Source organism: Mycteria americana, chromosome 6 (assembly GCF_035582795.1).
Source record: "Mycteria americana isolate JAX WOST 10 ecotype Jacksonville Zoo and Gardens chromosome 6, USCA_MyAme_1.0, whole genome shotgun sequence".
Taxonomy (NCBI): domain Eukaryota; kingdom Metazoa; phylum Chordata; class Aves; order Ciconiiformes; family Ciconiidae; genus Mycteria; species Mycteria americana.
The window spans coordinates 61,106,041-61,132,051 of NC_134370.1; the positions used below are offsets into that span (position 1 = coordinate 61,106,041).

The 26,011-nt window shown below is 43.9% G+C and overlaps 1 protein-coding gene across 3 annotated transcripts in view; it reads right to left on the minus strand.

Moving 5' to 3' along the window:
• Positions 1-1,683: 1,683 nt before the first annotated feature.
• CEMIP (cell migration inducing hyaluronidase 1) overlaps positions 1,684-26,011 on the minus strand; it is a 119,559-nt gene continuing 95,231 nt past the window's right edge. For all 3 annotated transcript variants that reach the window (XM_075506188.1, XM_075506190.1, XM_075506189.1), the window contains 15 exons: positions 25,002-25,071; positions 24,003-24,131; positions 23,203-23,288; positions 20,294-20,425; positions 18,236-18,271; positions 17,990-18,145; positions 16,267-16,447; positions 14,423-14,638; positions 13,291-13,502; positions 12,637-12,822; positions 11,728-11,932; positions 9,943-10,029; positions 9,472-9,629; positions 6,317-6,417; positions 1,684-5,391 (listed from right to left, as the gene is read on the minus strand). In XM_075506188.1, the coding sequence (XP_075362303.1) occupies positions 5,264-5,391; positions 6,317-6,417; positions 9,472-9,629; positions 9,943-10,029; positions 11,728-11,932; positions 12,637-12,822; positions 13,291-13,502; positions 14,423-14,638; positions 16,267-16,447; positions 17,990-18,145; positions 18,236-18,271; positions 20,294-20,425; positions 23,203-23,288; positions 24,003-24,131; positions 25,002-25,071 (2,083 nt within the window). In that variant the 3' untranslated portion in view covers positions 1,684-5,263. The remainder of the gene's footprint in view (positions 5,392-6,316; positions 6,418-9,471; positions 9,630-9,942; positions 10,030-11,727; positions 11,933-12,636; positions 12,823-13,290; positions 13,503-14,422; positions 14,639-16,266; positions 16,448-17,989; positions 18,146-18,235; positions 18,272-20,293; positions 20,426-23,202; positions 23,289-24,002; positions 24,132-25,001; positions 25,072-26,011) is intronic.

Here is a 26,011-nt window from a genome sequence, read left to right on the forward strand (position 1 = left end):
AAACCCATGCTGACTGGGCCTGATCACCTGGTTGTCCTGGATGTGCCACGTGATGGCACTCAAGATGATCTGCTCCATAACCTTCCCTGGCCCCGAGGTCAGGCTGACAGGCCTGTAGTTCCCCAGATCCTCCTGGCCCTTCTTGTAGATGGGCGTCACATTTGCTAACCTCCAGTCAACTGGGACCTCCCCTTTATCAGTCCTGATAAAGGATTGAAAGCGGCTTGGTGAGCACTTCCTCCAGCTCCCCCAGTACCCTTGGGTGGATCCCATCCGGCCCCATAGACCTGTGTGTGTCTAAGTGGTGTAGCAGGTTGCTAACCATTTCCCCTTGGATTATGGGGCTTCATTCTGCTCCCCGTCCCTGTCTTCCAGCTCAGGGGGCTGGGTACCCAGAGAACTACTATTAAAGACTGAGGCAAAGGCAGCATTAAGTACCTCAGCCTTTTCCTCATCCTTTGTCACTATATTTCCCCCCGCGTCCAATAAAGGATGGAGATTCTCCTTAGCCCTCCTTTTGGTGCTAATGTGTTTACAGAATCATTTTTTTATTGTCTTTTACGGCAGTAGCCAGATTAAGTTCTAGTTGGGCTTTAGCCCTTCTAATTTTCTCCCTGCATAACCTCACGACATCTTTGTAGTCCCCCTGAGTTGCCTGCTCCTTTTTCCAAAGGTCATAAACTCTCCTTTTTTTCCTGAGTTCCAGACAAAGTCCTCGGTTCAGCCAGGCCAGTCTTCTTCCCCGCCGGTTCGTCTTTTGGCAGGTGGGGATGGTCTGCTCCTGCGCCTTTAAGATTTCCTTCTTGAAGAATGCCCAGCCTTCCTGGACTCCTTTGCCCGTCAGGACTGCCTCCCAAGGGACTCTGTCAACCAGTCTCCTCAACAGGCCAAAGCCTGCCCTCTGGAAGTCCAAGGTAGCAGTTCTGCTGACCCCCCTCCTTACTCCTCTGAGAATCAAAAACTCTATCGTTTTGTGACCGCTGTGCCTAAGAGAGCCTCCAACCGTCACACCACCCACAAGTCCTTCTCTGTTCACAAACAAGAGGTCCAGCCGGGCACCTTCCCTAGTTGGCCACTCACCAGCTGTGTCAGGAAGGTCTCTTCCACACGCTCCAGGAACCTCCTAGACTGTTTCCTCTCTGCTGTGTTTATTTCCAGCAGACTTCTGGTAAGTTGAAGTCCCCCACGAGAACAAGGGCTAGCGATTGTGCTAGCCCTTCTAGCACATCTGCCTCTATGCTAGCTCATGCTACCTCACATGCTACCTCACATGCTACCTCACATGCTAGCTCATGCTACCTCACATGCTAGCTCATCTGCCTCTTCATCCTGGTGGGGTGGTCTGTAACAGACTCCCACCACGATATCTGCCTTGTTGGCCTTCCCCCTGATCCTTACCCGTAAGATATCCCCTTTCTCGCTCCCATCTCCCTCTCTCGGATCCTGCAAGCGTGGCTGGGCAGGCAGTGAAACATGCTGCCAGCTGTGCAGACCTGCCAGCAAATGCACACAGGGGTGGTTTGGCCCCTTGGTTTTTGTCTTTTGAAATAAGTAGGGAGCTGTGTGCCTGTCTCTCAGATGATGTACTAAGTCTTGTGTGTGTGTGTGTGTGTGTGTGTGTGTGTCCAGCAAACGCCGGCTCATTGTTACAGAGAGACACTGAAGAGACAAGAGACAAAAATAAAATAAGAAATTTGCATTGAATATTTATTTTGATAAACATTGTGTACTCCAAACAACTACACGTTATTTCAGTTGTAAGCCACAATCTGTTGGAACCAACGTCCCAAGAGCTCTTGTCATCATAAACCAGACAGTCAATACATTACCACGGTCTGCGGACATAGAGACCTTTCAAGTGCAAAGCAGATTATCAGAAAAGACATATTGCTGACCTCCTTAACAACCTGGACAATGCTAAACTCCAGTAAAAATGCTTCATATGTCTGCAATTTAGTTGTCTTAGTGCCATTGTAATAAATTAATAGAAAATATATCTTTTTTCATTGGAAAGTCAATAAGAAAATGTACAAACATCTAACTCCGAAAAAGGACCAGCTATTTCGGTGACAGGTAAAACAAGTGTTTGAACAGAGGCAAAAACCCCAACCATCCAAACAAACAAACAGACAAACAAACAAAATGCAATCAAAAAAACCCCACTCTACCAATGGCAACTGTGTAGGCAAACATGGAAACATTTGCAGTAATAAAACCTGACAAAGAGGGTAACAGCAGCTTGTGCAGGGACTGTTAAAAGGATGTACAAAGAACAAGCAGTCAGGTAATTCACTAGTCAAAATGTGCACGCGCAATTTCTAGAACAGTCAAAGATTAAAAAAGTAATCATATGGCACAAAACTATTGCTGACTGGTGATGGTATTAGGCTTCGTTCTGTCTTCAGAGCAACCCTGGCTTCATCCCATAAAGGTCGATGGGAGCCCTTTGCATTTCACAGGCGTCTGCCCCGTTGCACTCTGCTACGATGCTCTATTATCCCTCAGGCTTACAGACTGCAGTGATCCCACACTCCATATTCACAGCGTGAGACCCAGCCTAGCTCCAAAACAGGCCCCATGTGACAAGCTTTGCATGATAGAACAAGCTACTTAAAAGTTTTCTTCTCTTAATAAGATGAGATTTTTTAGGAAAGAAAAAAAAGTTTTTCCTAGAGCCAAGTCTTATGATTTCACCCTGAGAATTCCCAAAATAGTAAAATCAGAAGCTACAGTTTAGCACAAAGGCAGCGTGCTTGTAGAAGGTGAACAAACCAGTCTAGGGGATAGAGCCACCTGGCATGATCCTCCCGGGCATTTACAGAGAGCAGGAGAAGGGAAATCGCTGGTGACCCAGTGACTCGGTGCACCACGGAGGGCAACCCTTGCCCCGGGGGGTTGTACAAAGCCAAATCCCAAACCAGGTACATTCTGAGCCCAGCTTTCCTGCCCACCGTTTGTCAAGTGCTCATGAAAGAACTACTGCTGCTTTGGTCCATCTCTAGGAAGCAAGTGTGTTCCACTAACACCGGTGCAACGATATCAACAGATTTGCCTCAGGACAGTGAGGAGGTTTAGACAACCCAGAGTAATGTCCTCAAGGGACTTTTTTTTAGTCTATTTGCTTGACTTCAGGGATCTGGCTCTGTTTTGACTATCAGAGAACGTCAGATAAATGACGTTTGGATAATCACGGTTGAACCATAAACGAGACTGACTTTTTCAAGGAATAGTTTGTGAAATCCCCAAACCATCATAAGCCATTGGGGGAAAAACAACCCACCTTACTCGCCTTTTACAAGTGTTGCCCATTCATTCTGGAAATGGCACAAATGCCTAAAGAGCACTCATTAACAGACTCTTGTTGAGAAGCAAGGGAGGGAAAGCTTGGCTCTTCTTTTTTTTTTTTTTTTAAATACAATACACATGACATTCAGTGAGTTCAAAACAACGGTATAATAAGACTGAAAAGAACATTTCCAGTTTCAAAACCCAGGAGAGGCTTGACAGGAATGAAACCTACAGTACTACCTAAATTTTGCTCATGGTTGCTTTGACTTTCAGAGCAATTGATCTAAATTAAGCTTATAGAGTGCAACACCTGCCCAACCTTTGGAATGACACACAAAATGGTTGCTCTTTCATTCTAGCTGCAAGATAGCATTTCTGATACTGTGTAATAAAAGCAACTTAATTACATGAGCTTTAATTAAAACACAGCAAAACGAAGTAACCATCAGCAACTAGAATAATTTCTATAGCAATGGGGGCAGGCAGAGACAAAGTGGGGAAACAAACCCAGATATTATTGGCAAAATTGACATTCTATGTACTTTGAAAAGCTCTTCATCCTGTCTTTTATCCCTTCTTAGATTTCTTAGAATAGCCACAGGCTCCGGAGATGCCTTCATGGCATTTCTGAGCAACAGACAGAAATATTACTGAACACTGGAAGTGCTTACAACAGTTTACAAGATAATGTTTAATTTCCCAGCTTCAAGAGATGTCCCTGCAGGAGTCCCGATTCACACTAATCTGCCTTCATTACCAAGATATTGCTTTGAAGAAGGGGGAAAGGAGGTACAAGACATCCAACTAGTCTATGGGGAGTCCCACTCCAATTCTTCAGCTACCTGGTAAGACCTCTGTCACCTTCTATCCAGATCTCACGTAACTCTTCCAGGACGACCAAGACACTCATGCCCTTAAGCCCGAGGACACGATCAGAAGGCAACACACAGCAGAGCAGTCTGATCCCATTCCCTCTGACCGCCCTGAAAAGGCAAGGGCCATTCATCCTATCTGAGGTTGAATAAGGTGAGTCCCAGCATTCCCAGTTAAAAACTGGAAGCCTTGAGCAGCATGCTCTCTTTGACTGGCTACCATAAACCCTCCAGACTGATCCTGAACATTATTAGACAGAGGGACTGTATGGGAAGGGCTGAGAAAATATATGTGCTGATTGACATTGCTTTCCTTCTAGCCTACAGCTGCTTGTTGAAGGAAAACTTCCTTTTGAACAACCACTATTAAAAAACCTTGATCCATAGGAGAAACACAGTTTTCTGAGCAAGCAGAAAGATGTGGTTTCATCAGTCTCCGCTGGCATGTTTTATCTTCTCCTTCTCTCATCTCTTCCCCAACTATGTGCCGTGGCTTAGCATTTACAACACAGATCCCAAAAAGCTTGATCAAACGTCACAGAAGCTTTAGGATAAATTCTTACTGTGCAGTTATATTTCCCAGCGTCTAGGTAATTATTCAAATATGCTCTTCCTATCTTAGATCTTCAACCAGCCTTTGAATTGGCATTCCATGTTTATGTGAGCAGCTAGTTACGCTATGGAAAAAAAAAAGTGTTTGGACAACTTAGAGGCTGGTAAAAACAATAATCCTCAATGGCCTTCAGATCTAGAACTCCCCCTTCGAGAGGCAGCACATAAGTTAGTCTGTCACAGGGGTGCTGATAAAACCAGCACCTTGTAAAACAGATCAAACCTTGCTTAGTAACATGAGAGTCAACATGGCATCAGTGAGCAAGTCAACCGGCGAGGAGCTGGTGATCACAGAACATACGCTGATCACAGAGGAAGGCTTTTCTGTCACATGTGGCCACTCTAGCTACTTACAGTAAGATTTCTTTTTGAACAACAACAACAACAACAAAATGCTACACCTCTGGAGCTGGCAAGATGCCTGCGGTGAGCAGTCAGTAGTCCGTCCCGTGGGGGCAGTGGTGGCAGCCAGAAGGCAGAGCAGTGTGTCCTCATAATTTCATTTTCTTCACCACAGGAATTGGCAGTGCTTGATAGATTTTAGCTGAGTTCTCATTAGTGACCAGCTTCACCCAGACAGGACGGAAGCTGCCTTTGAAGCCGACAAAAGCCATTTTTTCTGCAAATCAGAGCAAATACATTAGGAGTGTATCAGGGCTGCACCAGAAAAACACCCGTGTGCAGGGCTACACCCAGTGGCTGGATGGATGCAGGTGGACAGGAGCACACATGTGCACACAAACTTTGCCAATGATGCATTCTCTAGGTATTAAAGAAACACTTTCATAATGAAGCTTAATTAAAATTTTATTTACATGTTATATGCTTCCGTTAATCAACAACGCGTGATACGTAGCAGAGGAGAAAGACAGAAGGAAAACCCCTTCCTAGTAGGCAGCTTGAGCTATCTGTTGATGCTATCATTATTTGCATGGTTACACTCAAAACCCTTTCCTGCTTGGGGAAGGTGGGGGGATGATGGGGGACAGGACAACAGACAAGACCTACGTTAGAGAGTATAACACACACACAAAAGAGGAAAGTGTGCCAAAAGCTCACAGCTAGAGCTGATCAGAGCAATGTGCACAACAGAGCAATATTCTAGTGCAATATGTGATGCTTTGAAATCGATATGCTTTGTGCCATCAAGTAGGAATTTTGTTTCAAGAGAAAACCACCTAAAAATAAGTTCAGACAAGTAAAAACCACTGTTTTGGGGCATTTAGTGGGAAAAAAGTCCAATATTCCTATTGTTAAAATGCCTTTTTATTTATAATGAATCTGGAAAATCAAACTGAATTCTTTACTTCTAAGAACAACTGCCAGAGCACTTTTTCCATCTACAGTATTAAACTGAGTGCTGTTATCCAAAGCTGCAGTGGATACAACCTCACTGAATAAATAAATGACTGCTCCCAGGATGTTTGAGCTGGTAGAAACAAGCAAGGCAAAGTTTAGAAGAAGGAAAAAAGGTCCCTTTACTGGAACCGTGGGAGGGGAATAGATCAAAGGGATTTAGAATTACATTTTTAAAAAGTAGTTACCTTTTAACCTAAAACCGTCTCCTGCTCCAAGTTTCTCCAGTACTTTAGTCCACGGTCCTCTTGAAATGAATCTTCCTTTAGATGTCACCAGCACTATGGAGCTGAAGGAAACAAAGCCATTTATAAACAGCTGAAGAGTCAGAACACATTCCTCGCTTGTCTGTCTTGAGCACTGCTAACTCCTGCCTGCGTGACTCAAAGGCACCCATGAACTACAGTGGTTTCTGCTTTAATGGCTTTTGTCAATGCTTTCCAACAGCTTAGTCATATATTCACTTTTCCAATCATGCAAAACCCATTAGGAAGCTGACAGACGTCACTTTTTTTTTTTTTTAAACAATGTTTTCTAGAATGATTTAAATGTTTCCAACCAGCAGTTCCATCCTGCTTTGCCCAGAAAGGAACATGCTCTCCCTGGGATGCTCTGAGCAAGTCTCAAATAATTTATTGTTCTTACATCATTAGTAGGATGAAGCCCGAAGAAATTAACTTCTTTGAGATTTTTGCTGGCCTGATGCTTTTCCTTCATTTTCAGTGTGCTTTTGCTTAAAAAGTGTATTATTATTGTTGTTGTTGCTATTATTATTATTATTATTGCCTTATTTGCATGTACTGTATTTCACCTCAAAATTCTCAGGGTCTTCTACAAATGCCAAGTGATAAACAAAAGACATGAGGTAAGTGCATTAAGCTAATGCAAATATGTAAATGCTTGGGTAAGAGTTGGTAACTGCCTAGGCTTAATTCTAAAAGGGTAGAATAAAAACCCAAATTAAACATGAGGGGATAATCTTACAGTGAGAATTGTCCATAGAGAAGCACAGGCCAGTCAGTGACGTTAACCTCCTTACTTCCTACAAGATGCACAAATGCCTCCACTGGTTATCTCAAAGCCTATGGAGGAAGAGCTATGCTCCAGTCAGTTCAATGGAAGTCTTGCTACTAAGCTCAGGGGGGCTGGGATATCATCCTTGTTCAGCTCCTAATTAAAGCTGCATCACAGAGTAACTGAGCAAATGCTTAGATGAAATTATTTCGTTCCACCTTGCAGGGTTTCCATGAATGAAACTTCCCTGACTGAAATGGCATTTGCAGCCTTGCAGAATGAGAGCCTTGCTGGGTCTCCTTTCCTTTATCACGGTGGATACTAGTAGCTAAAATTAATTAGGCACGGTTCCTGCTGAGCTCAAGCCCTGAGCTACTGAGTGCAGCAGTTACCTCTTAACACCTCAGCTGGAACTGGAACTGTTCAGGGGGAAATGGCAACGGGTGGTGGCAGAGGAACAAGAGAAGCAAAAGAGTTAAGAGTCATCAGGACTTTTCCTAGAATAAACCTGAGGTGTTAAAATACTCCGGTGCTTACAAGAGTGGATTGAGCTGGCAGGCTGGTTTTGAGTACTTTGTGAATGCTGAATCACCTCTTTTTTCTTTCTTCAGTTCACTAAAATCATTACTTTCTATTAAGCCTTTCCTGCTATGGAGGTTTAAAATAAATTCACCAGATGTTTTGTTTTCTTATCCCTGGGAAACTCATCAGAAAAGTGGATTTATTAAAAAAAAAGGAATTTGGTCTGCAGAGAATTGCTTAAATGACCAAAGAGGCTCGTCCTTGCTAGAAACACCTCTTCTCGCTCCCCAAACCCATAAACCTAAAAGTTGGTCTAGCAGTGTCTTCATGAGAGGCTGGTGGGGCCCCTTCCCCTCCGTCAGCACCATCTCTCTCTACAGCCCGTGCTCTGCATTGTGGCGGGGAGAGGTGACAAGAAGCTGCTGGCTGTGCAGTCCCGCTGTCTGCACGGTGTCCGCATCTGAATAACTCTTTCATCCAGCAAATGGATGAAAGATGTCCCATGGCTATAGCGGAAGCCCTTGCCTGATCAGATTGGAAAGGTTTGCAGGGGATGGGCTGGGAAAACTTTGGTGAAAGAAGGACAATAATTTGGGGGTTCGATCCTTGCAAAGACACAGCTGAGTGAGACCTGAGAGGTGCTGACCATGTTGGGTCAACTGCCAGTCCTAATCCTAATCCTAATCCTAATCCTAATCCTAATCCAGTCCCAACACTAATCCAGAGAAGACAATGAGGCTCAGAAAGACTCAAATATACCTGAAATCTAAATACGATTCAAACCTCTGAAGTAAGAAAGAATCCAGGAGCTGGATTTAGCCAGGATTGAGATTGGAATTTTTTGCAAAGGAGGATGATGGCTTGTCTGAAAAGCTCTCTTATTTTTTTATGAAAGAAAAGTGAGCAACTACCATGCTTCTCTGCAGTAACTACTCGATGTATTTTTTTGTAACCTTCAGAATTATTTAAGACAGTAGGAACACATCTGTATCCACCTGCATGGCGCCCTGCTGAAACTTCCCCCAAGCCTCTAGAATAAATGCTGTAACAATATCCTGTTGATCTGCTCACAGTTATTTCAGATGATTCATCAACAAAGCAATCATATTTGTATGAAATATTACATACCAGATTTCAAATCAAAACAGATTTAATAACAATGAAATATATTAATTTCCCAATAGCACTCCACAAACTAATATGAGAACAACCCCTTTGGTTAAAGGGTTTCTGATGTTGTTCCCAATCCTATTCCAGCAGATGAACCTGCTGCTCTCCAGGATGCAGGAACATGCGTTGGCTACTTACCACCCAATTGCAAAACTCCCCTTTTCTGGCTGCCCATACTTAAAAAATAAAAGCATCCAGCCCTTAGGTCTGGGCAGGGAACATGTGCAAAGAGGAATGTATTTTATTAGTGGAATTGTCTGTGACTGGAGAGAGTATGCAGGCAATAGAAAAATGTAAACTGTGCACATCTGTACCGATAAGTGCTGAGAGTTTATTCGTGAATTTAAGTCTGCAGTTTGTCTGTAACCCACAAGATAAATGTAGATCTGCAGTTTATTAATCAAATGTAGCTCTGCAGTTTATCTGGGGCTTGATCAGTTCCTAAATCAGAGTCTGCATCCTTCTGCTGCCTGCACGTCCTGCTCACATTTGGACTCTATTGGAGTTGGCAGGCACAAAAGCACATTGTTAGCCGGGTCAGTTTGGCCCATGTTGGGTGACAAAAACCAGGAAAAAGATGAGTGTTGTACAGCATTCTTGTACATTGCACCTTAGTAACACCAGATTATTTACTCACTGATCTTTGATGTTGTTGACATAATTTTCTATCTGTGCTGGAATTCCTTGTAGAATTGAGTTTTTGAATGTTACTCGATCAACAACTTTTCCATGATGTCCATCAATCACAACCAGTTGGATACCCTCATCAGTGAGGAAAAACCTGACACCATCAACCTGTGCGTGGGGAAAAACATTCTTGATCTATCACAGTAACACAATTGCAAACAACCACCTGTAAGAAGCACGGATAGTGTTGAGTCATGGGACTACTCTTTCTATCAAATGGCAGAATTCCAGATCTCTGAGGTCAAGCTGTCCTGCATTTTTGCTAATATGGGGAAGTTACAGCCTTTTTTTTTGCAAAATACAAAGCAAAAGTGCCCTGAATCTAACTATCCATGGTAACTTCGTAAGCAAGTTTTCTATAAAAATGAAGCAAGTATCTTAGAATTTTGTCCCATAAAGTTCTCTGGGAGGACCTGCTCACCTCAATGTATGCGAAGTCATCCTTTAGGTGGAAGTACTGTTTCTTATAAGTTTCTATTTTCACTTCAAGTAGGTGGTCCTTAGTCTTCTGTTTACAAAAAAAACAAACAAAAAAAGGAGAGAAAAGTGTTTTTCTAGTGAGGATGTCCATTACCTGAATGTTGCATTTTCAGAAAGCATTTTAAACCTTGAAATTCAATCAACAAGAAAACTACATAATAAGCACCGACTTGCCAAATTACATTGCTAATGAGACTGGGCACGGTGGTAACCTCTCTGCTCATCCTGTCAGCATTTAAATTGTTTCACCAAATGGCAGAGCGTAAGTGATTCTCACTTTGCAGAGCTGACACATAATTCTCTGAGGTTTTACTGTGCATTCCTGCTTCAAGGGTGATGAGTGAAAAAAAAAAACAAAAACCAGATAAATATCCCCCTCCCTCCCTCAGAACCAGACTGGATCGGATACAGTGTTGTACAAAATCCTTTATATGAATGAGACACTTGGCTATGCAGTTCCTTCTCTGACACTGCTGTTCTTATAGCCTGGAGGAGCTGGAGGCCAGGCAAGAAACCTCGTGTCTCTCCAGAATTACATTCCCTGGACCAACCTGTCTTCCAGCTCATCACTTTTCACCTTGTGCTTTTAAGCACAGCACTTCACAACAGAGCCCCAAAAGACTAAGTATCCAACTTCAACGGAAGTCTTGGGTGGCTCTGTCCTTCCAGGACCTGGGCTCTCTACATGTGCAAGGATCTGTTTCATACTGTTTCACATACCTGGACCTTTTCAGAAAATCACACACACACACACACACACAGAATCGCACAGGTTGGAAAAGACCTTTAAGATCATCGAGTCCAACCTTAAACCTAACACTACCAAGACCACCACTACACCATGTCCCTAAGCACCTCATCCAAACGTCTTTTAAATACCTCCAGGGATGGTGACTCAACCACTTCCCTGGGCAGCCTGTTCCAATGCTTGACAACCCTTTCAGTGAAGTAAAATTTCCTAATATCCAGTCTAAACCTTCCCTGGTGCAACTTGAGGCCATTTCCTCTCGTCCTATCACTTGTTACCTGGGAGAAGAGAACTAAACAACCCCAGTTCCCTCGGCCGCTCCTCATCAGACTTGTGCTCCAGACCCTTCACCAGCTTCGTTGCCCTTCTCTGGACACGCTCCAGCCCCTCAATGTCTCTCTTGTAGTGGGGGGCCCAAAACTGAACACAGTATTCGAGGTGCGGCCTCACCAGTGCCGAGTACAGGGGCACGATCACTGCCCTAGTCCTGCTGGCCCCACTATTTCTGATACAAGCCAGGATGCTATTGCCCTTCTTGGCCACCTGGGCACACTGCTGGCTCATATTCAGGTGGCTGTCAACCAACACCCCCAGGTCCTTCTCTGCCAGGCAGCTTTCCAGCCACTCTTCCCCAAGCCTGTAGCGTTGCATGGGGTTGCTGTGGCCCAAGTGCAGGACCCAGCACTTGGCCTTGTTGAACCTCATACAATTGACCTCGGCCCATCCATCCAGCCTGTCCAGGTCCCTCTGCAGAGCCTTCCTCCCCTCAAGCAGATCAACACCCCTGCCCAACTTGGTGTCATCGGCAAACTTACTGAGGGTGCACTCGATCCCCTCGTCCAGATCATTGATAAAGATATTAAACAGGCACAGGATATACTGAACCTGGTACGAGGTCTTTCTATGTGGGCACAGTATGTGCCAGAACTACAGATTTACACTGGCAATAAGTCTGTGGTAAGAAATCAACTACTTTACCAGTTGTGCACTAGAGAGCTTCTTAGGCATTGGCACTTCTACTATTGGTGTCTCTATGTACTTGGGATAGGCCATGGCTTCACAGTCGCTGATGCCAGCCGTCTTTGGGATCACAGCTTTGATCCTTATTCGTTCACAGCCTTTGACAGAGCAGAAAGCAAATTTCTCCTTCTCATTTTGAGCTTTGAGTTTCAGAAACAGCAGCCTGCAGGTAGGGGAGAAGAGTGAACAGCATCCTTGAGACTTCTGTGCAAAAAATGACTAACTCCCAGTTTTGGTGGACTCCTTCCTAATGCTTTGCAGTAATGTGCGTTGCAAACCCTCAGTGTCGATGTCTGCATTTTATAGTGCTCAACATACCACATGCAAATAAAAGGGGACACACATCTCAGACATGGTTTGGGGAGGTCAGGGATCTTAAGACAGAGAAATTAGATGACACCTGAACTCCCTTTGAGCTCTATTTTATAATTATACTTTTTGTAGAAATACATGGTTTGTATTTGAGGTCTCTCTTTCCTGTTATTTTAATGCTTTAAAAGAAAATAACAGACTTTACACTCTTAGTTCCTGTGCATCCCTGTCGTGGTGTTTACAAATGGTTGCTGTTCAAAACAAAAAGGGTTGGGTGTGTCTCCAGTTCAGTTTCATGGTCTGCACTTTGCTTTTGTCTTTTTTTTCTAATTTGTATTCACTTGGCAAAGCATTTCCCAGAGTAATTGGCAGTGCAGCAGAGGCTATGAATGACTGGCAGCTGTGGGAGTCCCAGGAAAATTAAATGCTGGTCACATTCCCAGAAAGACTTTCTATTTTTTGTTGTGATCCCCGCTAATGGCATTAGCCAAACAGCTCACGATTCCAGCAGCTTTCTCAAAGCGGTGTCCAAATCGGCAAGGCCTGCTTCCTTACCCAGTGTCCTCATCCCAGTAGTAGTATCCTTTGCTAGGATATCTGTGCTCCAGTTTCTCCATTTGAGAGGTTCTATAGAAGGTTCCAGTTTTGTACGTTTTCTTGAAAAGACGATTGTGGATGTCTGAGAGAATGGAAAATGTTGTCCCTTTAGGATAGCAAAACCCTACTTGGATCCAGTCGTTCCTAAAAATAGCAAAGGCCCACATTATAACAAATCGACACTTGACTATTATTTTCCTGGGCATGCTAGAAGCCAAACTAAATAATTCACTCTGAAATGTAACAATTTTTTCCCAGGCAGTTAAAATTTTAATGGTTTGGGGTGAATCAATGCAATGTAAATTAGACATAACAACCATGGGTTAGTTAAGCAATGTGGGTCAGATCTGCTCCTGACTTCTACACCTGTGACTTCCATGCACCAGGACTGAATTAGCTGTAGGCTTCTAAAAATGAACCGTGTTATCTTGCAGGGCTTCCCGGGGGAGGAAACAGGAATCTGAGATTCAAATGGAAAGATGGTGAGCTCAATGGACTTCCTGGAACAAGCATGTTCATTCTGGAAGAGCTCATAAGACAATGACCTCACCCATTAAAAATGTGCAGTTACATTACTGGGCTGGAATGTTGGACTTCAGTTGGATCACTCACTTGTTGAAGTTGATGAGCCATATGGCCAGCTCTTCAGGGGCTGTCTTGTCCCAGTGGATGGTGTAGCCTTTCCTCAGAGTTATAACTGGCTGATACTGCTGGTAATGAGTGCTTTTGCTCAAAGCCCCTTCCAAGTAGAGTGGGTGATTGTGGTAGTCATTTTTTATTATTTTCATTTTCAGGTTGGCTGGCTTGTAGGCTTGGATGTATATCTAGATGAAAAAAAAGATCACCAAGGGTTTAATGAATGACAGTAAAACATTAAAGGCACAGCTACTCAATAGACGTGAACTTGTGCGAGGCCTGTGACTTCAGCAGTGACCTGTATGCCGTACACTTATATTCAATTTCTTAGCCTTCCTTTTCAACAAAGTAAACTGCTTTCAGAAAAAAAGAAGGATCATTTCCTCATCCACTAAGTTCAAGAGTATGTGCCAGTCAAGGCTTCAAACAAGCCTGCATTAGGGCTAAATGTTTCACAGCGTTAATGGCAACCGTCAGCAGTGGGACAGTATCTACCTCAGACATCTGATGTCTACTGAACAAGAACCCTTCTGTCTGGATTTCAGAAGCAGGAAAATCAGCTCAGTGGTTAGAAATTGGCTTTAGTGGCACTACACGGAAAAAAAACAACAGTTGCAACACCTAAGAGAAAAACAGGCACTACACATCAGAGGAAAGTGAGGACTCTCTGAAGGCAGCAGCACTCAGAGCTTGTGTGGTAGGAAGAATGGTTTGGTGGTTACACAACAGGATGAAAGATCATGAGAGCTGAAGTCTAATTTTGACTCCTCAGCACATTTCCCGTAACACTGTGGGCAACACTTCCCTACATAAATCAAGGAAAAATAACTAGCCAACAGACCATAGATTTATGAATATTAATCTGTTAATGCTCATGGAGCTCTTAGGGGACTTCAGGCAGAAGTTGTTAGAGCTGTTAACAGTCAAGGCCAAAGTATCTGAAAATGTACCACAGTATCCTCATGTTCAAAACCACCTGTGGAGACATGAGGATAAATAAACCCTGAGCACCCCGAAGAAAGTCCATTTCTAAAGGTCAGGCTTTACAGTGCCAAGAAATTTAAAATAAAATAAAGCCATAATGACACTGCAAGGTAAGCAGCTTTACCTGTGCAAAGTGTCCGCTGCAGATGGAACCTCTCCAGTCGGGCACGTCAATGCAGTCAGGGTGCTTGATTAACCAGTTATCTTCTTTTATCAGGTATGAGCCTGGATATTCTGACACAGAGCCATCTACATCATGAAAAACTGATGTTTTGTCACCATCCATATCCAGATCATTGAACCAGGGTCCAGGTTCTCCAAAGAAGACCCTTGAGGTAATCTAAACAAAACAGTGAAACACGTTTACATCTCCAGAAAGGCATTAATCACTTACAGTACAGAGCAAAGGATGGCTATGGTCACTAGGGTGGCTCAAAGGACCCATTTTCTGACTTTATTTGGCATTGGAAAGTAGCTTGGACAAGAAAATGGTGTTGGGTTTGTGGGTCAACTTGTGCATGAAGAAATCTGTGTATGCACTAACACCACCATTCTTTAAATGGCCACAGATTTTGGCTGCTCAGCTTGAGACATTGTAGACTTGATGTTCAATGGCTCTGAGGCCCCATGACTCCAGATGAAGTCTGGGGTTGCAGGTCCTCTGAGATAGCACTTATGTGGTAATAAAACTATGAGCTTCTGAAACTGAGCATCCAAAAATGGAAGCACCAAAATCACTGGGTTTGTTAGTCAGCAGGAACATCAGTGTCATTTGGTACAGGAATATTAGGATTGTCTCTTCTTTGCCTGCACACTGCCTCTTCATTAAGCCTGAAGTCAGTGTAGAGCTGGGTCAACACACGTAGAAGGTGTGTTTGATTTATCAGACCGAGCAGACACAGATTTCCCTGCTGACCATGGGGGAAAGGCTAAAACAACCAGAATTTCAGCCTCAGCTGTGAGAAGGTTTGTTTTAAAATTCTGGAGGAAGGTTCAGGAGACGGTGTGATTTCACTAGAGCCACTTCACTCATTGTCTGCTAACATATTTTTAAGGTTCCAAAGCCACATAAAGTAACACTGATGCTGGGAACAATCAGCGACCTCCCCTGGGAAACGACTTCAGGCAACTTCGGACTGGTATTTTTATCTAGCGTAAATAAATGTCATGTCACAAGCCTGCCTGGTGCAATGTGAGAGAGTGACCGACCAACACTTGTAGGGGAATTTTGCCTTTCCCATCCCACTTGCCACAAGGATCACTCGTCAACACTTTTCCTGACATGCAAGCAAGTCTGCTAATTTTTTGAAAGCTAAGCAACCCAAATCATTTCAGTCCCAACCACTTTATTTGTTTATTTGTTTGTGATGTTTGGCAGTTGGATTTAACAGCTGCTAGAGGTGAACCTCAAAGTAATTCAAAGTTTGGCAGACCCTTTTTGGCTGGGTCTTGCTCTCATTTGTGTCTGCAGAACTGGAGTCCGTGGAATTACCCTGGTGTGCAGGGCTGCAGAATTACCCAACATCGGCTCAGTTTCACTGGCTGTTTCCCAAAATCAGTATTTTCTATTTCTAGGTGAGTTAGACCTTCCACAACAGACTTCCCTCTGTTGTTGCTTTAATATTATACTGCTGTTGAAAATAAGGTGGCAGATTCTTCTCCCTATTTCAACAGTTTCTGAGACACGCAGAAATGGAAATGATTTCCACTTGAATGTCACTATCTTTTTGAAACTGATGCCGGCTTCTGGTTTGCTGCAAACCTGTCAGAGAATTGGATTTTCTTGTTATTTCTCCCATCCAATTTTCCCTTCCTTAGCTGCTGCCCTCTTTGTTAAACTTCTGGCAAAGACAATGGGCAACCTCCTGAAGATCTCGTGTTTTCTCCTAAAGGCTGCTACACCCTTTTTTGCCCACAACCCCATTTCCAAGCCAACTGGTAAAGGCCTTTCTGAGAAGGATAACTCACAGGGACGTCTTCAAAATGAATGTCGGTGACGTTGTTGTTGGGGCAGCTCTGCCAGGCATTATTGAGCCGGAAGGCCAGGGCACTCGTGTGCCGGCCGTCCAGGGCAGCGAATTTGCGGAAGGTGCAGTTTTGGACATTGATCGGTCCGTCGTAGAACTGAATCCCTCGAATGGGAAAATCCCTAAAACACATTTGGAGGAGACAGAGACACTTGGTCATGACACATTAGCATGAGGATGAGAATGTATTCTAGACATGTACAGTCCCACAGCACTTGTTTCTCAGCTGCTTTTATTTTTCACAGCCCTTGGGATGACTCCCGAGTTCATGTTTTGGAAGAGAAGGGATTTCCCTCCTTTTTAGGTCTGTGAAGTCCTCTTATCCTTGCAAGTTCAGCTCAAGTTCTCTCGTGTCTGAACAGATCATCTTTATTTGGTCTGTGCTCCTCCAGGGAAGGAACTTACAGCAATGCCAAAGCACTGACCTAAAAATGAATAAATTCATGTTTGCCACCAGAAATGAGTTCTGCAGCAGTGAAACCTGAAACGCATCAGAGCCATACAGACTCCTTGGGCTAAGTAATGGCAGGGCTAAAAGAAGTCCCACCACATCTTTCAAAGGAACTTGGAGAGAAACTGCAACTCAACTGCAATAAAAAATGGATTTGAAAACAAGGAAAGGTCTTACAATCTATAGCATTGAAAAGAGGTGAAGGGGCAGACTAATGAACCTTTATTAACAGCCTTTCCTGATATCTTCTGCAAGGTAAAGAAGACACCATTTTTCACGCTGATTAAGTGAACGGGATGCTTAAACTCCTTAAGAGGCTAAGATAAGTTGTTTCAAATGTCACTTATGATAAATAAATTTGACCCCTTCCTCATATGAATGGTTTCCCTTAGACAAGACTTTCCTGCTCCTGTGCATTTGTTCTGTCCCTCTGAGTTTCTGCACACAAAACTGAAGATGAGATATGCCCACATATATTATTATACGTAAAGGATATTAGAAGGAGGGTCATAGCAGATTGGGTTTTCTTTATTACTGTAGTTAATAATAAGCCTCCTGTATTGCTTCCGACAAGCAAAGTTGAGGCGTATAATATGGCAGAAAAAAATAATCTCAGCTGTGTGTTAACTGTAGGGCTACTGTTAGGATAACTGTATTTTTAGGAATAACAACAAAACATTATTGCATTTGCAAACCAGTCTGTAGAACTAAGGCCTAGGAAGAGGCCACACAAAGTTCACTGGCCATTTCAAAACCATTTAACAAAGGCATCAAATTCCTGTAGCACAGCAGCAATAGTAACAGTAGCTCTGAGGACATCTATGACCACATCTGGGCCAGTTCAAGCCCAGGGAAGGGCTTCTGTGAGCTTTCCTGGCAGACAACCTAGATGGAGACTGCCACATTGCTCAACCACTGCTGACCACATATACAGAAGTGCCCAGCTAGCACACAGTCCTCTTGCTGTCTTCTCAACTCCGTTTGCAAAGGGGAGGGGGAAGGAAAGAGGAGTTTGATGCTGTCTTGGCAGCCTGCAAGTATGTACCTGCCAGCAGCAGCTGTACAGTGAGGACTTTGGGATCGGGAGACATGAAACCAAATCCTTTCTGTGTAATGGTTATTAAATTGAACAGTGCTGAAGAAACCACAGTGGGCTGGAGTTTGCACTGAGAGTGGGAACAGTGAGTGCTTTGATGTGCTGAGCTGAACTTACGGGCCGATGGGCAGGGTCCTTCCTCTGTGATCCAGACCTCCAGGTCCCCAGATCTCATTGTCTATCGTCTCGGTGCCCAGGTTTCCACTCTCACCAACAAACAGGCTGTTCTTGATTTCTTGCTTTGAACCGTCATCATGAGGGAAAGTCCCACCACTAGGAGGGAAGGGCTGGAGGTGAAGGGGCTGCTCACACCCATCCCTACCGGCTGCGCCCAGGCTGCAGCACAACCCGCGCCACGCTTACCTTGCCAAGGTCAGGCCAATGCCATTGTCAGCAAACCTGCAAAGAGAAGAGAGATGCTTCAGATGAGGTTTGGGGTTGCTTTGTTTTATCACGTCCAACCAAAACCACCAAACCAATGAGGTGGAGGGCAGCGGGGCTTAATTACTGAACAGTGCTCATGCGGATGCTCAGGCTTTTCCAGGTTTGTTCCCTGTCCAGTTTTGGAAGATCTTTTTTGGCACATCTTGCAGTATATGCAGATCATATGAGGCAGCAGACATGCACCTGATTGCTCCAACCTGAGGTAAGGCTGGTGGTTACTGGGCATAGTTTACTCATCTGATAAAGCCTTTTCTCTGTGTCTAATGACCATGCTCTTTTCACTGTTAGGTAAAAAGATCATGCTTATCTCTCACTCCAACTAGCTTTTATTATTTAATAGCGCTTTGCCTTACACACGCCTCTGTGCTCCCCTGTGTTCATGTATCGCGTACTGCTTCCATGAAATAACTTTACAAGATGAAATGTTATAAAAGCAGAGAAGCTTGCCTTCTCTTTCATCAACAGAAGGATAGAGATCAGGTCTTCCTTATTAAAAAAAAAAAAAGAAAAAAAAAGAAAAAAGAAGATTAAAATGTCCACCCGTTTTGCTGAAATTCCAAAGCTTTTAGATGAGACAAACCACCACTGTCTGTCTATGACTCTTGCTTATAGCAAGGCTACAAATAATACGATAGTATGAGTAAGTCTTGATGGTATCTTCACACCGGTGTCACTTTTAACACGTCTGTCACCGGTCTCGGCCAAACCTCCAGCGGAGGTCCCGCAGCAGAGTAAACCCCAGCTTTGCCCTGCTTCTGTCTGTAGGTGGCAGCCCTGCACACGCCATCGCCTCCCCTTGCCTTTCTCCAGCCCCACGAACGGACACGGTGGTTTATATACTGCATGCCACATTAACGTTTGTTTTGTTGATGTAATACATAAGTCTTTTCGTAGCAATAGAAATGGAAATTACTGTGGCTATAAAGACAATTACAGTTTGATGGCTGCTTCCTCGAATTCACAGACACTCATAGGTTTGCTGCTGGAGACTGATAAAGTACTCGGTCTTTTAGCAACCTCCGTATGCTGCATTCGCTCCATAAGCAACGCAAATGTCTAAATTACATGAGTGTGATCTGCGAAGACAACTCTTGCTGGCCATGGAGTGCGCTAGATACTTCTGGTTCATAAGTTCGTAAGAAGCACAAACGGTATTACTCAATATTACGTTTCTGACTGTTCTGCTACAGTCTTATTCTTGCCAGCCTGACTGGTTGCTAGAGCCAGTTCATAGCACCGGTTGCCTTGAGAAGTTTGGGTCACTCGAAGGTAAGGCAGCTCTGGCCGGGAATTGGACACCAGATAATGGTGTGACAGCTATTCCTACCAGGGTTATCACAATATGCCTTGTATAGTAGCTTTTTCCTTTTTCTCCTCTTTCTTCATTGAGGTCGATATTAAGAGCCTGGCTCAGCAAAAGAAACTGTAGAAGATCATCTGTTTTCAAGTGCAAAACAAGTATCTGTCCTGACCAGCACAGGAAATGGCCTTCAAAGAGCACAACATGCACTTGCCCAGTCTCTCTCCCTTGCTGCTGTGACGCATAGTTTTATGTCTGCTCATCACTACTCGCTTATTCAGCATAAAAATGAACCACATAAAACTGATCTGTGACCAGGCTTAGCCAGGGAAGGTGGTGGATTTTGCTGCTTTCTTTTCAAAGCATCTCATTTTTCTCGTAAAAAATTAGTTTTTATTTTTAGTTATTTGCATCTGTGCGTCTGTGTCTCTGTGTGTGGATGTGACCATTTTTGAATGCTGGTCAGCATCACGCAGAGGAACGATCTGAGGGATCTTCAGTTCAGACAAAGCAGGTTTTGTTTGTGTAAAATAATGCCTGTGTTTACCTAACGTTTCATCTTTATTTCAATCTTGGCCATATGAAAGGTGCAAAGCAATATAAATAGTCTGAACCACAGCTATGCTCGCCATAAACACCAGGCTGAACTCCGAGAGTTGAAATAAGGCAAAACTCACTGGCAGTTGTCCAGCCACACATCTCCACCCCGCAGCCAGGCCCCGTGATCCTGATTCTTGTAGGCAATAAAGCGCTCAATTATTGCAGGTTCCCTGGGCTTCAAAGGATCAGCATCTTTGTGTGGGCTGTATCTGTAACCAGAAGAAGAGAAGAAAGTTTGGCGAGGGAAGGTAGCCTTGCTCGGTGCATGGCCCTGCTAAACATCTGGTTTCTGCTAAGTCAGGAACAGCTTTGGGACAACAGTCCATCCAAGTAGCGTGTCTAGTCAAGCAGCGATGGCCAGACCCAACTGCCAAGAGAAGGACGGTCCAGGCGAGGCAGTTGTAAAGACCCACTCCAAGTTTCCTTTCACCTTTCCATTACTGTATTGCTGATATATGGCTGAAAGCATGGAAAGTTTATTATTGCTCCCAAAAGTCCGAGATATTTTTTAATCCCTTACTGTTATCCTTTAGCATATTCCTGTTATTTAGATAAATATCCTTTTGTTTTCCCTTTTGAGCATTCTTATCTCGTAACTTTGGCTATACTGTGGCAACGCATACCATTGCCAAATTTTCCTTGCTGTGGAAAGGAATTAAAACATCTTGGAGAGGGGCTGAGAGTATGTCCTTCACTATTCCCACTATACATTACCCAGGACACACGTACAAGATTTATTAACTCTGAAGTTCTCAAGTATGATGAAATATTGGCCTGACATAGGAAAAAAGCAGACACAAGTGGAAACTGCAGCAATGTGTGCCCTCAGCTGCTGCCTGTTGGCCACCACTCGGCCCACAGGATCTGAGCAAGGATCTGGCTCGCTATGGTGATGCTGAGCTCGGCTGTCATTTACCTGGTCCTGAGGCACAGCTCTCCCTTTTGCTACTGAAGGAGCATCTTCCATCATACTACACAGCTTAAAAAACCTGACAGATGAGTATCCAATTCAGTGCCAGCAACGGATGATCCAGAGATTAAAATTCATGCCTCACCACTGGGTAGTGAGGCCAAGCTGTCAAACCGCTAACAGATATTCAATAGCACTTTGCTTTGCTTAATAAGCCATCATATCAATCTAAAACTGAGCATCAGGCTGATAGGGTTCCAGTAAAGAATATTGCTTTGGCAGCTTCATCACCGTGAATGTGAATTTGCTTTCAGAGAGAGATTTATTATCAGCCCTTGTGAATTCCCCAGACGTTGTCAAATACAGATATTTTGAGATGGATTCCAGTTTCATTCACATCCGTGTGTAACTGGAGGAACACTACAGAGTACAGAAATTGGCCCAGATATTTAATGCTGCAACAGAATGCAGAATAATCTCTCCAGCTCTGTAACTGCCCAGCCTACCTCAAAGTTTGCCCCAGCCAGTCCAGCTATAATCACTTATTCAGTCTTTCTGTCTTGACACATGAAAAGTGGAAAATGGTATAAATAATCTGAGCTGCAGCCTGTGCTGGTGGGTAATCCCCAAGCATAAACATGACTGCATTATGAATTGCTTGGCTTCTAGGGGGTCATTCCTGCCCTTGTATGGCAAGGGACAAATTGCCTTTTGTAATCACTGTGCCTGTGGCAGCAGGCAGTTTCCCAAGGCACATGTTCAGCTGCATGGAAAAGCAGCATCAGGGTCCCAAGAGAATTTGGAGATGCATGCAGAGCAGGCTGCTCTTAATAAGTTATTTTTTTAGCAGTTACTTTTATAATTGAATTAATAATTTCAATTAATTGAGCATGAAATAATGTAAATAATATTCACTTTTGAACATCTTTTCGTATCAGCTGCTAGGCAGGGCACTGGGGTGATGTGGATCACAAGATAACCGATACCTGAGCTGCTGGCTGGGTTCCCTTGGGGAGGAGGACCGATCCCACCCCTGCAATGCTTGCCCAGTGCGTGACTACAGCAAGCTGGGTAACCCATACCCCAGAGATGGAAAGGAGAAAAGGAAAAAATTGTCATTCTCCCCTGCTGAGCAGAGGTTTTAAGCAGGTTTCTCTTCCCTACATGGTTTCTTCTGTCAAGAAACCCAGTCATGGGGGAATGCAGGTTGGGTGCAACTGGAGACAATTGGTCTGTCAGGAAAGAAAACTATGAAACTTGGGAATATTTAAGTCCTTTTCTCTCCCTGGGGTTGGTAACTAAGTTAAGAACCAGACTCAACCTCTAATGAGATAAAAGGGCTCAAGTGCAGTCCTTACGCTGTTACATTTTGCCCGCAAGAAGCCCTCTGCGTACCCTCGCTGGGGTCAGTTTTGGGGACAGAGTGGGGATTCTCAGAAGCCACTAGACCATGGTAGGTCTGCTGATACGATATGCTCTATAGAGGGGTTTACAGTATTTCTAAATGATTCCGTTGTGCCACACAGAGGCTGTGCACAGCAGCAGGAACGAAGGGTCACTCTGTGTATTTAATCGTAATTATTATTGCAGTGTCAGATTTGGAACTAGACAGAAATTTGAAATCAAAGTGTGAGCTCCATCACATAAGCACTCCCTGTTCAAGTAGGTCCTAAAAGAATAAAGAAAATCAACAGCATTCCCAGGAAATACTTTAATTTCTTATTCCTGGGAAACTCTTGCAGCAAGTTCTGCCCAGTGGGGCTGTTGACCAGACAGCATTTCATTTTCTTGCTTAGAGAAACACCCTAGAGCAGATGTAACAGCCCTGCTAGCTCAGCTCAGAGCTAAAGAGCAAGGACAAAACCAGAAGAGTGTGGGTGCTGGGGGTCCCTTAGGAAGGGGAATGGAGAAGACGAAGTTAGAAAGTGGTAAATCTAAGTGAAGACCTTTCCTCAATAAAAGCCACCCCAGAGGTTTTGCAATGATTCTTGTCAGCTTCCTTGGGGGCAATTTCGTAGCTTTCAGTCAGTGCTATAGAGAAGTCTTTTCCAAACCAAACTGTGCAAAACACTTTACCTCCCAGAAATCAGTGTCAGGATAGGTCTTTTGTCCTTGGCTGAGGCCGGAGTGGTTTTAACGCCATTATCGATGATCATTCCAGCCTAAAAGAAAAGAGAAATGCAATATTACAGTATATTTATATATTCTACAGTTCTTTCCATCTCCAGGCTCTGCCTCCAATTGTTCTAAGCCCAAGTAACTCGCATGATCTTAATAACTGCTTCGGTTAGTAGCATGTGAAACAGAGGGCTGCCAGACTATCCAGGCTTGCGTACACCCCCCAAAACTGCTGCAGATTTCCAGAAACTGCACCTCTCTTGTAAATGCATGTATCCCCATACACATAAACACCCTGTCGCAGTCTAAAGCACTCAGTAACAGTAACACACAGCCCTACAACACGGCATGCTAAGGGTAAATAATTAAAGAGAAGGCAATTAGACACAGCGGCCCGTATTTATCCCTCTAGAAGCTGTTCAGTTAATTGCTAACATTGGCAGTTGAGGTCTATAATTAGACAAACTGCCAATAGATGCTCCTGGAGGCACTATTTTAGGAGTGCAGAAGCAGAGAAGCCGCCTGAGCAGAGGGAAGAGCCTCTCTGAATGCCCAAGAGCCAAGTGAAGCGGGTGCTGGCTGACTCCGAGAGCTCCCACGCCAGCACGCAAACTGCTTTATCTGCAGACACAAACAAGCTTGCAGTAACTTTTAGTGAAACAGAGAGCACAGGCATTAATAGCTTGCAGACCCAAAGAGCTGGAGCGAGAAGATGATGTTTTTTTCGAGGGCAGCGTTCCCATTGAGCGCAGACTCACCCGGTAGTTGGAATGCGCACGGTTGTTGGAGAATTTCCCCATCGGCATGTGCTCCGAGTAGCCAGGGGAATACATGCCCGCCGAGGGCCCTGTCGGCACGTGGTGCAGAACAAACCAAAAACCTGTTTCCTGGGAAAGAGAATGGACATTTGAGACTTTGCTTGAACTTCTTTGCTGGTCTACATTAGCCCAAGGATTTATCATTAAAACCACAAGACGTAAGCCAGAAGATTTCAGGACAAATCACAGCTAGCAGCATTGACCTGTATAACTATATGCAGCAAAGAGTTTAACACACATACACATTCACATTCACACTCCCGCATCTTCAAGGTGTCTTAAGTTAAGCTTTGACATCTATATTGAAGCTATAAGCAAGACTTTTGAAATCCATAACACACACACACACACACACACACATACTGATGTCCTCCTATCACTGCATGCGTGGATCTTAAAAATCAGATCATTTTTATTTAGTTGCCTAAAAATGTATCTAGGAGCCTGAATCTAGGTATTCAGATTTGGAAGCTCTGAAGACCACATCTCTTTGGTTAAGGCTTGGTTTGCTTGTTTATTTGTCTTAGCAGGAAAATAAAGGCTCCTGATGTGACCAAGAATTCCTGTGGAATTAGCATTAGTGCTGATTGAAATTTCAGAGCACCATTACTGTACTGCAATCAACAGAATCATTGCCAAAGACTTCACTGGGACTCCGCAGTCACATTTATTTAATTTATTCAGGCTGCACAACGTGCAAAGGCTGGGAATTTTTGTTAAAGCCATCCAGCTCTAGAAACAGCAAATGACAAGAAGTGTGGAGCAAAAGGAAAAGCATTATTTCTTATTGGCAGCACTAGCCACATTAATATATGTCTCGATCTAGCAGTTTCAAAAATGCCTGAGTAACAGAAGCAGGTTTTATTCCAGCAAGAGCCTCAGCCTTGCAAGGCTGTAACTGGTCTGAGTTGTTACCAAATAAGAAACTTCTGCACTCACTTCAGATCCCGCAGCTGCACAGTTTATAAGGTTGTTGTGTGGGTTGGCTATCCAGAAGGTGGATACGGCGCTGCAGGTCAGGAAAACAAAGAATAACATGAAAATGACACTTCAAGCACACACCAGAGTCACCGATCAACTCCCCCCAGTACAGGCAGGGCCGATAATTCCCCAGATAAGGGGTCCTGCCTAGGGGGCAAAGGGAATGGTTTTTTTTCTTTCTCGTCTCATACCACATGTGTGCTCTGCGGCTTGACAGAGAGCATGGCCTTATCTTTTAAAACCCCGAGTATTAAATGAGGAATTTTGACTGCAATTCCAAGCCTGCTATGAAGCTGTCGGATGTCAATCACGTTTTATGATAAGGTAAATATGTTGTTGTACAAGTCACAGAAAAGAACTTTGCCCCCATATAAGCCCTCAGGTTCATTAGGGACTCGTTTAATCAAGGGACTCAATGAATTGCCTCTTAAGGGCTTTCCAAGCGTACCCCAGTACCTGCCTTTTCCAAGAGCTGCTGTGATTCATTAACTTTATTTGCTCCCAGCCTCCTATGCATTTCTTTTGGGACAAAAGGACTCCATTTGTCTAATGCACACAGAAGACTCTTAATTGAAAGATTCCCATCAAGAAGGAAAGATCAATCCATCACTGTCCATCCTGTGACATACAGGATTCATTAACCAACAGGCACATGAACTTTGGGAGGAAAACAACCAGCACTTACAACCAGCAGGCTGGCTCCCTAAATACGCTGGGTGAGATTCGCCCTCCTGCAGGGGATGAACCTACAGAACCCTTATGTCTATTTTAATCTTGCTGTGAAGGACTTCATGGGGGCTTTAGGCCAACTGATTTTGCTGGCCTAAGATGAAGTTCCATTTGTGTGACTTTATCATGAAAACACAGCAAAATGTTTCTATTTTGGGCATGGGACTGGCCTGGAAAGAAACAATTTGAGATTATTTATAGACTACCTCCTGCTGCGTAGGCAAGGGCAAGGACATTAT